Source organism: Mytilus galloprovincialis, chromosome 9 (genome assembly GCF_965363235.1).
Source record: "Mytilus galloprovincialis chromosome 9, xbMytGall1.hap1.1, whole genome shotgun sequence".
Taxonomy (NCBI): domain Eukaryota; kingdom Metazoa; phylum Mollusca; class Bivalvia; order Mytilida; family Mytilidae; genus Mytilus; species Mytilus galloprovincialis.
This window is the reverse complement of record NC_134846.1, coordinates 35,259,071-35,275,836: the sequence shown is the minus strand read 5'-3', so window position 1 is coordinate 35,275,836 and position 16,766 is coordinate 35,259,071. Positions and strand designations below refer to the sequence as shown.

At 30.9% G+C, this 16,766-nt stretch overlaps 1 protein-coding gene and 1 long non-coding RNA gene across 6 annotated transcripts; both read right to left on the bottom strand.

The window, feature by feature from the left end:
• Window positions 1-1,139: 1,139 nt before the first annotated feature.
• On the bottom strand, window positions 1,140-6,331 carry LOC143044901 (uncharacterized). The gene is made up of 5 exons (XR_012968803.1): window positions 6,147-6,331; window positions 4,495-4,810; window positions 2,807-3,362; window positions 1,813-2,017; window positions 1,140-1,484 (listed from the first exon to the last, which is right to left on the bottom strand). It is a non-coding gene; the product is annotated as an uncharacterized LOC143044901 (long non-coding RNA).
• Window positions 6,332-8,216: 1,885 nt separating this feature from the next.
• LOC143044899 (uncharacterized) lies at window positions 8,217-15,908 on the bottom strand. Of its 5 annotated transcripts, none has more exons than XM_076217127.1 (10): window positions 15,792-15,908; window positions 14,393-14,450; window positions 13,336-13,395; window positions 12,739-12,978; window positions 11,667-11,812; window positions 10,916-11,053; window positions 10,155-10,256; window positions 9,532-9,594; window positions 8,745-8,795; window positions 8,217-8,336 (listed from the first exon to the last, which is right to left on the bottom strand). In XM_076217127.1, the coding sequence occupies exons 2-10, from the start codon at window positions 14,445-14,447 to the stop codon at window positions 8,241-8,243; spliced, it is 951 nt and encodes a 316-aa protein (XP_076073242.1). In that variant the 5' UTR covers window positions 14,448-14,450; window positions 15,792-15,908; the 3' UTR covers window positions 8,217-8,240. The 5 variants fall into 5 exon arrangements, with proteins under 5 accessions (XP_076073242.1, XP_076073241.1, XP_076073244.1 ...); XM_076217126.1 differs by lacking the exon at window positions 15,792-15,908 and adding an exon at window positions 15,372-15,713; XM_076217129.1 differs by lacking the exon at window positions 13,336-13,395.
• Window positions 15,909-16,766: the final 858 nt, after the last annotated feature.

Below are 16,766 nucleotides of genomic sequence, written 5' to 3'. Positions count from 1 at the left end.
TATTCGCTCCTCTGTTTCAAAATAACAAGCTTTTTAAAAGACTGCTATGAATTAATAATATATAAATAATGAAACTTAAAAAGTGTAAAAAATGTAATTCGTAATAACCATGTTTTTTTTTATATACATGCATCATCAATTAAAATTCAAAGGGCATGAAAAGGATTCTCTCTGGATTATTTATGCTTTAAATATAGACCGTTTTTATCTATTACAAACTATGAAAAATTTACAAGAATTTTATAACGTTTTCAAAATTTGTTTATCAACTATATGTGGTAAAATTATGAAAAGAAAAATGGGGATAAACTAGGCAAATTTGTTATTGGCGCTACATGGATACAACTAGAGGATTCCGAATATCTAACAAAACGTGAAAAACAAGAGTTGAAAATATCCTTAATATAAACAAATGATGAAGAGAACTACTACCATTTCGACAACTAATTATCATCTACGCCCGGCACAGCATGTCAAAAAGTAGCGTGTTTTCAAAACACTACGTGTATTAAGTAAAAACCAGTAATTAACTTGGATGCAGTTGAGTCATTGGCACACATTCAACATCTGGTTATTTCTATGATTTTGATAAATAGTAATATGACGTTTTTGACAATAGCAGTTCATTTTAAGCCAACAAAACAAAAAACATAACATCCACTTTTATTTTTGTCCATCTGATGAGTTAAGCCTTTTTCAACTGATTTTCATAGTTCGTTCTTATGTTGTACTGTTATACTACTGTCCCAGGTTAGGGGAGGGTTGGGATCCCGCTAACATGTTTAACCCCGCCACATTATTTATGTATGTGCCTGTACCAAGTCAGGAGCCTGTAATTCAGTGGTTGTCGTTTGTTTATGTGTTACATATTTGTTTTTCGTTCATTTTTTTACATAAATAAGGCCGTTAGTTTTCTTGTTTGAATTGTTTTACATTGTCTTATCGGGGCCTTTTATAGCTCACTATACGGTATGGGCTTTGCTCATTGTTGAAGGCCGTACGGTGACCTGTAGTTGTTAATGTCTGTGTCATTTTGGTCTTTTGTGGATAGTTGTCTCATTGGCAATCATACCACATCTTCTTTTTTATATGTATAGAAAATGGTGAAATTAGAAAAGACCAATAAAAGACACCTTTTATTAAAAAAAAAAATTGGTTCAAACTACAATATATTTTTTTTTAATCTGGATTAACAAATACAATTTTATAACTATCAACATGTTGGAATATGTAAACTTATCATTATGAATTATTCATTAACATTTATAGATTTAGATTTAAAGAGCAGATGTTGTCATTTCGATTTCTTTGGTATCATGTCGATCACTGATATCAATTCCATTATCGCAGTAATCTACGTTTTCCTCCAGGTTGCATGCGTCTGTTTCAATAGTTATGTCCTTATTGTCATGACAAATATTGTTAGAACGGTCAATTTGGGAATTTCCACTGTCATCCCTTTTGTTTACTGGCAAGTTATACTTCTGAAAAATGATTTAAATTTGCCATTAATTGTATTTCTTAAAGTACATTTAATTGCTTTTATCAACGATAGTTGATACTTATTTTCTTCTTATGAGACGATTATTTGGGTTTTTTTCAATTTTTAAATGAAATTTGATCTTTAAGACATTAAAAACAACGAAAAGATTAGGCTGTTCAATTAGATGTTTTCATCACAATTTTTATATAAACCGAAAGGTTAGACCAAGAAACGGTCATCCAGGGTGTTTTTTGTTTACTAGATGATGTATGGGTTGACGTTACAATTAGCCGAAAACCGTAATGCATTTTCGATATCGAACAACATACCTGGCGTTTTATTCTTCTAAATGCAACTTCAATTATTAGAACGGTAAATGCTGACATTACTCCTAATATTAAAACATAGAAGCTACTTTGTAGTTCTTTCATAGAAAGACCCTTGTTTTCATCTAGCGAAGTACAAGGTGATTCTTCATGCCACCATTTACGTTTAAGAACATCAAACGTTTGAGTCTGCTGTAAAAAAAGCAACCTGAAAAAAAGTAAACGCGATTCAAAAGATATAACACCAAATGTTAATATAAGGCTAATCTTTAAAAAAATTAAGTTGAATGGGCATGTTTAACGCCAAGATACAACATATTTCATACATTTTTCGAAAGTGAGCTTATGTGAATAAGTAGGGTATATATTCGTATAACTTTTATTTGAAGCATTTTTAAGAATATTTACTGGGGTGGTGATACCTTATCTGAAATGAAGTGTGATAGTAATAATAATTACCATGACGGTCATTGTGATTCGTAGCAGGTAGTTGCAGACCCGATTAACACTTTATGGACGGGTTGCTTTATTAATGTGCTTGCAGACAAAAAAAATATTTATTTTTTTAAATGACAAATTTTAATACTAGTATACAAAACCAAAACCTGTCACTTGTATGACACTCCATTTAAAATTCCATTATATTGACCACAATGTGTAAACAAAACAAACAAGACATTATAACTAAAATGTCAACAATAATTGTTTTAATTGGTTAAGTTTAAATGTTTCATTAAATAATAGTCTACCACACTCTTAAAAACTTGGTTCAATGTCGTTTACAAGTTTCAAAAGATTTAATAAAATATGTAAATTTTATCGACTATAGAAGACATGACATTGCATAAACCCAAATTTCCCTTTGAAGAGCAAGTTTTCGAAATAACATATGTTTGGATTCCTGAATCAACCATGTTATTTTACAGCATATGACATATGACTGCTGTAGTTTCTTCGAATTAAGCAAAATATAAGTAATGTCGCAATAAAAATTTACCTTTCTGAAATGAGTTGTCTATACTTGGAGCCTTTAGAGACAGCCAATCCTATTGGATGTAATGCAATTGGATTTGACACTTTTTCCAGACTGCAGTTTTTATTGGTTAAAAATGTAGCTACAGACGAATCAACAATCACTTCGTATCCCTTATTTAAAAATGTCAAGGCTGACTCGAGTGAAGATGGTAATGGATTACGATTAATATTCTCTAGAAGATCAGTAAACATCATGTTCAACGGAAATGACCATACTGTATAATTTGTGACATTATATATATTGTCCGTCACAAAATTCTTCCAAATATTTGAAAAGTATTGCTCGTATTCGGCAAGTTTTTTAATATATTCAATTTCCCATGAGCCCGTTACGACTGTAAAATTAATAACATCACTTTTGAGTTCATTTAACACCGTACTGCTGTCGTCTATCAGTCGAATATTGGTCAGAAATGCAGCCATGTTAGCTGTGAAACAGGCCATAAATATTGAAGAGAAAAACCAGAAACCAGCTATTAAGATGCGTGAATATCCATTTAACCATAAATTGTCACAACCTGTAAACAAAGGGTAGAATGAAATGTAATGCTTCAACACAATTATTGCTACTTTTGAATCGAATAAAATAGTGGAACAGATACGAGCAGCACAATTAAAATCATATATTACACCCTTACCAAACTGGTGTCATCCCAGATTTTCTTAAAGGGTAACCAATGCCTGCTCCATGAGTAGCTTCCGTCGTGTGACAAATAGCAAGTTTAACATTCGATGTAAGTCGAATTCGGACACAGTTGTAACATATCCCTGGTCACTGAGACACAGCTATGTCATATACGTCAACCGAATCATATAAGCGTAAGACTTTTTTTGTGGGATAAATTCATTTTACCATTACAAACCATTGATTCAAAAACTTTCTTGTTACCACCAATATTGGAGATGGAAAAGCTGTTGGCAATTTGCTACACGATAATGGACATAAACAATGGAAAATTTAAATCAATTTCTATGACGTAATATTTAATATTACCCCTGTGGAAAATTATTTAATCAATCTTATGAATTTCAAAGCAATCGTAAACGAAAAAAAATCATACGAGAAACGTTGCCTCAACAGATAAAAGTACATTCAAGTATTTCTCTCCTTATCTAGTTTGCTTATAAAGCTATGTTTGCCTTCTCTTGAAATTTTGGATGAAAAAATACCTTCTTTTTTTTAATTAATATTCATGTCTCTTTAAAAAATATAGGAACACATTTCAAAAAAAAAAATAAGACTACAAACAGTCAAATCGTACTTTTCCGTTAAATATCTAAAAGATTTTATTTTCGCAACATGAAAATCAGACACTTTTAATCAATATCGAAACAATGTTATGTCCTCTCTAACTGTTAAGGAATGTCATTTCGAAGTTTAAAGAAATGGGTTAATTATTTCGAATAAAGATCAGTAACTCCTAAATCATTTTTGTATTATGTAACAAGTTATCTTCTGTATTTTTACCAGTAATTGATTACAAACTTCGAAAACAGTATATTTTAATAAACTTTTTCTTGGAATTAGGAAGGTCATCAATGAATCTTTCCATATTAATTCAAATACTAGTATTTATACAATTCTTAAACAAGACAGAAGATACCATCTATACATTCATAGATCGAGTTCATCTTAAACTAAGTAAATACCTTCAAAACATAGAGATGAAACAACAAACCACACTGCGTCCCCAAAACATGTTTTCTTTGATGCAATGGAATCAGCATGGATGTGTTTACCTGCATATTTTTGGAAGATAAACAATATGATGCTTGTTAAAAGTAAAACCAGTAAACAAGACAGCCACACAGATAAGGAAAACACGTCTAAGAATACAAACGCTGCTGGTGTGAGGCGAAATCTGAGAACTTGTAAACCAGTTGTTCCCAAATATGGCGATATAAAATCAATAACGGAATCACGTTCGGATGTAACTGCTAAAGGAGCCAAGGCAATGTCTGCTTTCTACAAAACGAAATATGTTCAAACATAAATACATTTTTATAAAGATATTACCAAATGAATACATTTTATATCAAACAGTTCTTATTTTAATTTATTACTCAAAATGTATTATTTGACATGATTTTTTATCAAAATTGTCAGTTCTTGCACTTTCGATTTGAATAGACAGGTTTGTGTTAAGGAAATATAGCTAATTCAGTAATTATTATAGATCTTGGAGGATTAAAATATTTGTATAGAATATTGTATTTCACACTTAATATTTTATTGTGTACTTATAATTGTAAGGACAAACTAAGCCCATTACCCTTCACTATACATAAATGTATATAGTATAGTATTGGGGGCAATGCTCTTATCAATATCATGAATATGACATTTATGTTTGAATTTACATGAAATTTTGAAGCATTCGATAATATCTTAGAGACACAAGTTTTCAAATTTAACCAAACGTTGGATATACTCCATTAGGTGTGGAGAAGTTTGTTTTTCAAGAGACATTAGTCTTGAATAATCATAGTTTTTGTATGTTATATTACAAAATACAAACATTTTTAATTAAAAGTTATAAATGTTTCCTTTCTGTTTTTTACTTGTCCTCATGTGTTAAGCCTAAATTGTGCTAGTTTATTACTGTTTTTTTCTCGGCGGTGAGCATAACATTTTAGTCAATTTTAAAGAATAATCTACAACAAAGCTGGCATTTTCAATTTCCAAATTTGTTTTTGTCTTTAAATACATGTTGATCGAATTAATATCGGTTTCGTCACTGAACAGGTTTATGGTTACCCCGTTTCCTGTAAATGGGCGATGATCCCGAATACACAGAAATGACCGCAAACATGGTTTTAATGTTACCGTATTGCCTATCATAGGGACAGATTACATCTTATAGTATTTACTGACAATTATAAAACAATGTGACTGTAGCTGCATGTGAAGCAGGAAATGAGCTCGCTAAAGCACTCGACAGCACTACCATTTTCAATAGGGTTGAGGATTTATTACATTTTGATTTTCATACCAAAAGGTAACCTGCACTTTCGAGCGTCACTGATGAGTCTTTTGTAGACGAAACGCGCGTCTGACGTATATACTAAATTTAGTCCTGGTATCTATGATGAGTTTATTTCCTGAATTGTAAATTTTAAGAACTCAACTAGAAATGTAAGGTTAATTCACAAGAAAATGTGCAAAATTGAAATATGAAAACAAATATTCTTATGTATCATAATGATATTGTAATAGTATCTTCGAATGTCAATATTTGAATTTATTTCTGTTTGTGTATAATGATTCTATATAATACATGTCCTGGTACTCGTAAACTTACATGATGAACTAGATCGCCAATACAGCCAGTCCATTGTGTTCTATCCCGAATGCCATGTACACCACCACTACATTCAGTTATAATATAAGTAAAGTTGCAGTGTTTTGATATGTCATTTAATATGTCAATCAAATATCCAGAATAAAAGACATTATTACTTATTTCTTCCTTAAACACATACGGTGAAACCTAAAATATAAATGAAAACTTACTCACGTTTTTAGGCCGTCCTGCTTTAAAGAGAGACGAAAGATAGCAAAAGGAAATTAAAACTTATGAGTCGAAAACAAACCAAAAAAAAGCATAACAAAAAAGAAAAGACAAACATGAGTGCCTATAAACAACTTAGAAAACTTAAAACTTAGCAGTTCCGATATTTGCTAGTAAAAGTAAATTCGCTGTATACTATTGGATTGGCGATTTGCAATTTTATGGATTGATTTCTGCTACTGAAACAATAGTTATATCAAATCTTTACAAAAAACACTTCTTCATACATATGTATAAGAGAATGTGTAATAAGTCTTATAAATAAAATGAATTGATTGTTTGAAAATTTTGGTATAAAATAAATTTAGATCAATTGAATAAGAACAATCACAATTAAAAACCAATTGTTCAGAGAACAATTGAAGGTCTTTCCACCAGTAAGAATCTGAAAATATTAAAATTTGATTTTAAATGTCAGTTTCAGTGTCAAATGACAGCTTATTGTACGCTAATTCCAAAAATATATGGTTTCTATATAAAAAAGGGAGATAATCTTTTACTTCCGGTTTAAAAAGTTTACTTCCGGTATTGTTTGATAGTTTACTTGACACTGATTCCAAAAATATATGGTTTTATATACTTTTACATTGATTTAGTACAAAAAATAGCTACTTCCGGTTTACAAAATGTCACTTCCGGTTGTCCTTTAAAAGGTCACATTGCTTACAACCTAATGCAAAAAGTCTCATGGCTTTATCATGTGTACATATGAGGTAAAAGCAAAGGTCAAAATCTAGAACGTTAAATAAGCATATGACCTTGAGCTCAATTTCAAGGTCATAAAGGACCTCAAATCAAAAGACTCTAGTCCTCTACTTTATATTGTAAATGAGTTATATTGACATACGTATGATATTAGATATAAAAAGGGGGAATACCCGCGTCAAATGTCTACATACCCTTTTGACTAAGATTTATGTGTTACCACATGTCGTAACTAACAATTTTGTGAAAATATTTTGTCGATATCTTAAATGATTTCTGAAAATAAGAGATAACAAGCCAAAATAAAATAATTTTAATCATGACCTTGACCTTTGAGCTTGACCTCATTTTCATTTTTTTGGACCAAGGACCTCAAATCAAAAGACCCTAGGCCTCTATCACTTATGGTTTTCCAGTTACAAATTTATTTCACTTATTTCAATACAAAAGGGGAAATTACTCTCATATGGGGTCTTTGTAAAGCTTCGGTCAAAATAAAACGTAACATTCTGAGGATATAGCGAGCAATTTGGAAAAATAAATTTTTCGGTTTCTTTTACGGTTGCGGAGGAGATTTGATAACAAGAAAAACAGTGTTTGGGGAGATAACTCTTACAAAGAAAAGTGTTCGGTTAAACAGGGTGAGTTTCAAAAGCGTGTAGACTGTATGATATCATATACAAAAAAAACTAAGCGACATCTTTTGAAACATTTTTACACCGCAAGAAAAAAATTAGGCGGAAGAAAAAAAAATAATCAGAAGAAATTCAATAGGTCTTTCCACACGGAAAGGTGGAAAGACCTAATAACTCGTCATCGTCATTGTTATTGACTATTAGAAGGACAACGAAACAATCCATTTCTTTACGTTAAATTCCTTAATTCTATATTTAGATTGGTTTTGTTTTGCTTTATTTCGCTCTCTCATATAAAATCTATAATAGTTTAATTGGGTTTTTTTTGTTCAATGTATCAAAACCATAATTGTTAAAACTTTCATTTTTCGTAATACAAAAAAAATAAAGATTTATATCACTTAAGGAATCGTTTTTATAAATTGGGAATCATTGGAATCTAACGACTATTTCCAAATACCATTCATAAAAGTCGTACATACTTTTAGATTGAACTTACAACAATGATTGAAACCCGTAAAGTTGGTTCCCGCTGAGGTCGTTGTAAACTTTCGTTAGAAACATTCTTGAAAGTACCGCTCTGTAAATATTGAAACAAAACCTAAATCATTCTTTATATATAATATTGGAGAATTGTCCCGCTCTCCATTGTTACTGCTTATTATTCTAACGTGTGATAATTAATAACAAACCAATATTGTAAACATTTATGAAAACATGTTTATTGACTGAGCTATTGATTTTCCTTCTAGAAACTGCCAAAAGAGCTACAAAGAAAGCAAATTACAGAACTAAGGTGTTTTTTTACAAACAACGCATTTGTACTATTTTTAACATCATGAAATCACGAAATATGCATGTGAACAGTGCATTTTTTCAAAAGAACTAAAAAAACGCAAATTACAGAACATGGGTCTCCTAAAACAAGACAACTTTTTAACCTCATGTAATCACGATACATGCATGTGAACAGTACAGATGTACTTACCTCATTGTATTTTGCAGACTTAGGGCGGTGATAGGCTATCCATTCAAAATACTGAAAAGTTAAAAAGTAGAACGGACATTGTGAAATATTCATTTTAAGCTTAAAATCAACCTTTTGTAATATTCTTTAGACTTTTTGTAAGGAATTGTAAAAAGAACTCACTCATATATATAGATACTATGCTATTATTTTTTTTCTAACAACAAAAAAACTAATTATTCGTATCCCATCGATTTTAAGTCGAAATAAAGATTCCATCACAACAACCAGTGTCTTAGAAATACGATATTGTTCAGCTCGAGACAGGCTAGCACAACTCTTAAAATAAGTAAAATTTACATATTGAGAGTCGAGAAATTTCGTAATACAAAAGTAATGTGTTGTAATATGTTTCTCTAATAATTTTATCCTTCCTTTACAAAGATTTGCAGAAAGATGTGTTCTTTATATGCGACATCATCAGGCACGGTCGCCTTTTTTTTCATGACGTCACAATAAAAAAAAATCAGAAACCAAGAAAATTTGACGTCATAGTTAAATTTCGCCCATTTGTTGAGAACATTGTAATATTCAAATATTTTTCTCATGACGATCAGGAAATGTAAAAAAAACCAAAAAAAATGAGAAAACATCTTCAAATGAAACTAAGACAGAAAAAAATAATCCCTAGAATATCGTTTAAACTGGAAGATAAGTACTTTTGGTGCAACAAAATCTTAAATCAAATACAATAGTTATCTACCTTTTTCAATTTAATTTCATAAAATATATATTTTAATTCACTTACCGTACCATATGTATTATTCCTAAAACATTCTGCTGTAAATGTTATTTCTGTAGTGGAGAGATCCTGTATAGATATATTAAATTGAGAACTTGAATAGTACATTGTAATAAACTTCCAAATTTAGAAGTTTATTACAATTGTACTATTCAAGTTCAAATAGATATAAGAAGATGTGATATAAGCAATGAGACAGCTCTCCATCCAAGTAATAATTTGTAAAAGTAAACCATTATTGTCGAAGTACGACCTTCGACACGGAGCCTTTGCAACATGTTTAAGTGATACAATATCACGTAGAATCGTTGTTATGGTTTGAGGTCAGGTATCATCAGTGCATGAATATTATATAGTATAGTGATTTGAACGTAATGTGTACAAAAACTGAATGAAAATGTTAGACCTCTGCTGGTTCAAGGGATTGGTAGGCTTTTATTTGTATACAAGTATTGAATTGTTATTCATGACGAAAACAATACAGAAAATAACTTTGTTTACTCTTGAAGTTGGTCTCATGGGAGAAAACAATGATTGTTTTTTTTTCTAATTTCCATATGTGTTTGCATTGTGTTTAACAGACAAAACATGCAAGTAACGCATTATGATAGTTTAATAATCTGTAATACCTCTGTTACTTTTTCCAGGAACAATTCCGCTGTGTTATCGTCTGTATTATTTACATCAAGTGACATGGAAGCTGTTTTGTAATCTGCATTTAGACATGTAACCTAAAATACAAATTGTTTTGAGATAGATATGAGCTTTGATACAAACCATTTGAATGTCAAAGATTGAAAAGTACACGCGGAAGACTATATACATAAGTTTATATAATAACCAGTGAGACAAATATCGAACAGAAACCAAATAACAAAGAAGTTAACATCTATAGATCACCGTACAGCCTTCAACAATGAGCAAAAACCATACCACAAAGTCAGCTATAAAATGCCCCAAAATGATAAATGTAAAACAATTCAAACGAGAAAACCAACGGCCTGGTTTATATAAATACCAATGAACGAAATGTATATATGTTATACAACAACAAACGACAACCACAGCATTACATGGTCCTGACGTAGGACATCCACATAAAGAATATGGTGAAGTTAAACATGTTTGTGGGCGACCATAAGAACTAACCAAAACTCTATTTATTTTGAAACAAAAAATACCTATAGGATATAGAATTGTAGTCTTACATTGTTATATTTGTATTGCCATTTCAAATTGTTAATAAAGCACGGAAAATCTTGAAAAAAAAGTATTTTAAATCAAACTCAAGTTTTTAATATTTCAAGAAGCATTTACGAATCTTTTTAGGTATTACAATACCTGGTATCTATTTGATCCTACATCTCATAATAGTAAGATTATATTTTACCGTTCTGTTCAAACTGCTACAATAATCGTCCGAGAGAACTAGTATCAGACCATCTTCTGACAGGGTATACTGTTTAAAGGGATCAGTTGGTAGAATAAACCATACATTACTGGACGTGAGTAGACCCATCGTTGAGCCCTGAAAATTTTTGTCTATGTATTCATAAATATTTGCAGTATACAATTGAGGTGTGTTTAATGCTAACATGATTATCACACACAGTTGTGTGATAAGGTTGAAATCAAGGACATATTATTCCAAATTTGTCGTTTCACAAACACTTTATTTCTGATAATTATTTTCAAAATCTTCTGGAAACGTCACATTTCAGACGTCATTGTCAAACTGGTGATGTAAATCTCAGATAAAATTTACATTTGTTTTTAATATTTATCTATATGATTAAAGTGTGATTAAAAGTTGTATTATGATTTGTAATTGTTTCTTATTACTAGTATGTCGCATGACAGGCATGGTATTCATCAGAGTGAGGACCATTTTGTTTCCAGAACATTTCAATTACCATCATGAATAAGCTCGAGGCATTGGAAAAAATAATTGTTTGTTAAATGTAAATATAAAGTGCAGGTTAAAATAGTTAATTAGTATGCATACACCTTTGAATATTTTCTTATCCTCATAAAACACTGAAAAATCTAGAGAGACTTCGAAAAAGCAAGGATTTGTATAGTAAACTCTTACTATATATATCCTAGGAAAAATAATATAAAAAACAATATTTGTAACATACCATATGTAGAACAGTTGTTATTAATGTTCTATTGCCGATAACAATGAAATGTCTGGCCAACGGTAGTAAATATGGTTCAATATCCTCGTTCAAGAAAATAACAGCCGTCCCGTCCTGCAAACGGTGTAAAATTGAGTTACCTATAACTAAAGAAAAAAAACATGTAAGCAAAATATTCAATTAATGAAAGAAATTTTGGTCAGTTCAGTTGAAGAGATAAAATTTCTTTTATTACCTTGCTGCACACAATTTAAAGCTTAATTTGACAATTTAGTCAAAGTAGCTATTAAATGAAATGGAAAACTAAATTAAGGGATAGCATTTATCATGTAAATTTATCAAATATTATATAAACACTTTCATCATTTCTAATGAAAAGAAAAACTACAATTCAACGTTAAATAAACTAATTGCGCAGTGATCAGTAAACATACATACAGAAATTAGATAATATGATTTAACATTTATAAAAGATATACATTCATGAAAAATGCCATACATACACATTACGTGATCAAATTCAAGTTTTAAAAAATGTTAAGTGTAAAACTCCTTTAGTCCTCTGGATGTAGTCATTTCAGGTTTAGGAATTTTTGTCAAATGTTCTGATTCCTTGACTTTTTCCTACGATACATGGTTAAAAGATACCAGAGGGACATTCAAACTCATAGATCGAAAATAAACTGACAACACCATGGCTAAAAATGAAACAGACAAACAATTGTACACAAATAGAAAACTTAAGACTAAGCAACACGAACCCCACCCAAAACTGGGGATGATAGCAGGTGCTCTGCAAGGGTAAGCAAATCATGCTCCACATGTGGCACCCGTCGTGTTTCTCAAACCCGGAAAATTATCTAATTCAGACAGTCACATTCGTGAAATGCTCTATTGATTTAATTAATTTGGTGATTGATGGGTGCTTAAACTTTTGTCCTATTTCGTAGCAGTCAGTATTCGAATGTATATATAATTATTTGCAATGCATGTCATTGCCTTTGGCTATTCTCTTTCGCGTTTGTTCTCATGATTTAATTTTTAATAATAACATATTTGATTTACGTATTACCTGCTCCAGATTCATCCGTTATTATAGCCATATCGTCAAGCTCCATATCCCACATTTCAAAAATATAATAAAGTAATCTAGTGTAAAGGTTTCCGAGGCTGTCAATGAAGATATACGAAGGTGGGTATGGGATACCGTCATGGCCATCAAAACTAGAGATGTAGGCTACATGAGATTCAGTATCATTATATGGCGGTATGGGCATGTCCGTACTGGTATCAATTAAAATTCCTCGATCTTCTAAATGAAAAATAAAAATCATAAAATAACATTATAGTGATGTGAAATATTTTCATTTTTTTTTCAACACAGATTGATGATTATTTTTTTTTTTTTTTAAATTACACGATCTTTTATTATATCTTTTGTACGTTGATACGTTTCCCTCAGGTTTAGTTAGTAACCCGGTTTTGTTTTTTCTCTGTCGATTTATGAATTCTGAACAGCGGTATACTACTGTTGCCTTTATTTGTAATGTCTTACAACAACTTTCTGCAAAAAAAGCTGTTTAACCAGTGTAAAAAGAAACGGAAGCCAGCGAGGTGGTGTAATATTCATTTACAAGGTAAAAAAAAAATTAACTACATAATTCATTACCTAATGTTCTATTTAAACTCAGGATCGAATAATTTCCTGGAATTAAATTAAGCCTATTTTCTGAAAAAGAGCACACACATATTTATAAATCATTACTTGCACATGTAAATTAAATATGCAATAGGAAATAAAACATCCAGCTTCGAAAAAAAATATACTAAAACAGATGAATTTAACAAATACGCTTACATGTAGTGATTTACAACAGTGAGGACTTCGAATTATATAATACGTGTAATGGAGATAGTATTTTGAATCAGAACATAGGACAGTAGGTACATGTATTGATGGCTAAAGGGGCCTAAATGTTTTGTAATAATAAGCTCTTTAGAGGTCTTAATCAGTTTTCATGTCGAGGTTCGACTGTTCTCTCTCTTCCCGAGGGTATCACCAGCCCAGTAGCCAGTACTTCGGTACTGGCATGAAAATACGGATTTTTTTGTATTATTAAAATTTGCTGTAACAAAATGCTAGAAATTATTATAAATTAAGGAAAGTATCTCCCTCATGCAAAGCTCTGATTCCTTTCACGGATTTGGCTATACTTTTTGGACAGTCAGGATATTTCCGTGTGCTTTAAAAAAGAACAATCAATATTGGATGACTGAATGCTCTAATGTGTTCTGTTAGGTGAGCTTTAAATTTATGATATTTTTTCATTCAATTAGTAAAATGAAAAAAACTCTAAGTCTGAAATTTTCTACTCGTATATCGGTTTGCTAACAAATAAGCCTGATTGCTACAGATGAAAGACTAAATACGAACCATATTAGAATCATATTAAACACTCATCTCAACATGATCACATGATCAGTGAAGCCAATCACATGATATTGTAGATATCTAGTGCTCCGGTATTGAAATGTTTTCTCAAGGTCATATTTCGTATTTTGATCATGGTTGAGGTGTCCTTGAAAGTCATAGTTTTAGTTTCTTTGTTTTTCAAATAATGATTATTCCATGTTTGCTGATTTTAAAAATCTTACTAATTGGGCAATTATTTGGAAAAAAAAGATAATAGTACATGTAGGCAAAAAAGGGAACTTTAAATACTAACCTTTCAGTAACGAAAACACTATAACACAAACTAAAACATAGTCTCTAATCCTCATTTCCTAAAACAAAAAGTTACTTTGATAAAAAGAATCATTATCTTTTATATTTTGAAATTATATAATTCATCTGATGATAATTGCAATTAAATATGATTTTAATGGTTGTTTCCAAGCTTCTATGAAGTTTATATTATGTCATACTATTGTGTAACAGTGGCGGATCCAGGGGGGGGGGGGGGGGGGGTTCCGGGGGTGTGCACCCCCCCTTTATTTTTGCCGATCAATGCATTTGTATCGGGACATATGTTTTGCACCCCCTGCACCCCCCCTTTGCCCTGGGTTAGCACCCCCCCCCCCCTTTCGAAAATTCCTGCATCCGCCCCTGTGTAATTTATTTATATGCTCGCAAATATAATAACTGCATTGCCATAACATTCATAAATGTTGTGTATCATGCTCCGCTACTGTTATTAAACAATTGTATATCGATATTATTCGCTATTACTGTTTATATATGTATGTGTGTATTGAAATTTGATGTATATTTTGTTATATGCCTATAAGCTGTATTGCTTTTGGAAATAAATATTAAATAAAAAAAAAAATAACATAAAGTGAAAAACTGCTATATCCATTCTTATTGTAATGTATTGTGCTTTTTATTTTTATATTTATTCATAACAGTTGTTTGCATGTTGCTTATTGTGTCTTTGTGGCTAAACTAATATAAATAAAATATTTCCTTTTCTACGCATCATATACTAAAAGACAGTTTTAAAATCATACACAGAAATTATTAAATATCATGTTTCATGTAACTTGAATTAGTTTCTCGGAGAATATATTGAATTAAAATTTAAATACAATCAACAATAATATATGGAGCACTTCACAATTTTTTTTTTTTCAATCGGAAGCCAGAAAGTTCGTAGGAACCCATACTAACACAGGAATGACAACATGACAAAATTTATTACTTACGGTTTGGATTTTGCTCGTTGTTAAACACCCTGTGTCGACCTTTAAATTCTTACATACGCTTCATTTGGGCTCTAGAGTGTAGATATGTGATTGTCACTCATTCCGCATCTCTACATACATTAGTTTTCATGATATTGGTCATAAAAGCATCATATATCGTTAAATCGTGTACACTGATAAATGTCCAACGCGTAATTTTTAATCATAAACATAATAATTAGTATCCATACCGGATATTCACTTCATGAAATAAATAAGAAAATGTCCGACAACAATAGATGACATCAAATGAGCAATTTAAAAAACGTACATGTACATGTATATTGTAAAAGAATAATATTAAAATTTAAAAAAATGCTTGACAATGATATGGTTTTACTTAATATTTACTTACTATATAATAATACCTAGTATACTTACAAGAGAAAATCGGCATTTCCTGTGTTACGTAAATCTCTGTAGAATTGGACATTTCAACATTAATAATCGATTTGGTCATTACAGCATCGATCGATTCGTTATTAATTGATCAAGAAATTTACTAGCATAATATTTATTTTCCAATGAATTGTTAGACCGACAGTGCATTTTCTATACATTAGAATGGATTGAAAATTAAACTGATTTTGATATTGACAAAATTTTACAGCAGACGACTATCGTTTAAATCTTTTGATATTCGATTTCAGTGTTTACGGTTCGTTGTTGTCTTAACATAATCGCATATACGTTCCCTGTTATACCACTTTCAGAGTGCTTATCAATTACGTTTTTATGCATCTTTGTATTCTTTTTAACCGGGATCAAAAGCCAAGATTAAGATTAACCAGATTAAACCCATTAAATGTTCATGTTCCCATCACCATCTCAAGTAAAAAAACCTTGTCGTTGGTAAAAGAAAAAATGCATTTGACACTACAGATTCTCATCAGTTAGTTAGAAGTATAGAAAAGTAAACAAAAGGTGGTTTTTTTTTTCTTAATTATTTGTATACTTGAAAATTAAAAATAATGTACATGTCTTGAAGAATACAACCCTCATTACATTGCAACCCGTAATATCACCAATTAAAGCCATTTTAATTTAAAATTTAAGAAAAAAATCAATTATCATTAGGCGGTGGAAGGTTACTTCGTATTATATAATACAGCTAGACAATGCTCGGGTGACTCCGCTACTATCCTCCTAGATGAGGTACGGAATCGGCCGAGTTGTGACGAAATGCAGCTAGATAAACACTTGCTAAAGACACGCGTACGTGTACATTGATAAAATCAAGGTCTATTTATTCACGTCGATCAAGGACTCTTAAGATGAATTATGTATATATAGCATTGGGAATACGGTGAAATGTTAAAATACTGGGAGTATCAATTGTCAACGATCTTTAAAGTG

Bases quoted from the DNA above. Each gene is read 5' to 3' on its own strand.
- LOC143044899 (XM_076217127.1), bottom strand. From the start codon at position 14,447: ATGAGGATTAGAGACTATGTTTTAGTTTGTGTTATAGTGTTTTCGTTA. The intron at 10,257-10,915 runs GTAAAATATAAT...TTTGTATTTTAG, and splicing joins GTAGCAGTTTGAACAGAACG to GTTACATGTCTAAATGCAGA. The intron at 9,595-10,154 runs GTATTACAGATT...ATATCTATACAG, and splicing joins TCCTGGAAAAAGTAACAGAG to GATCTCTCCACTACAGAAAT.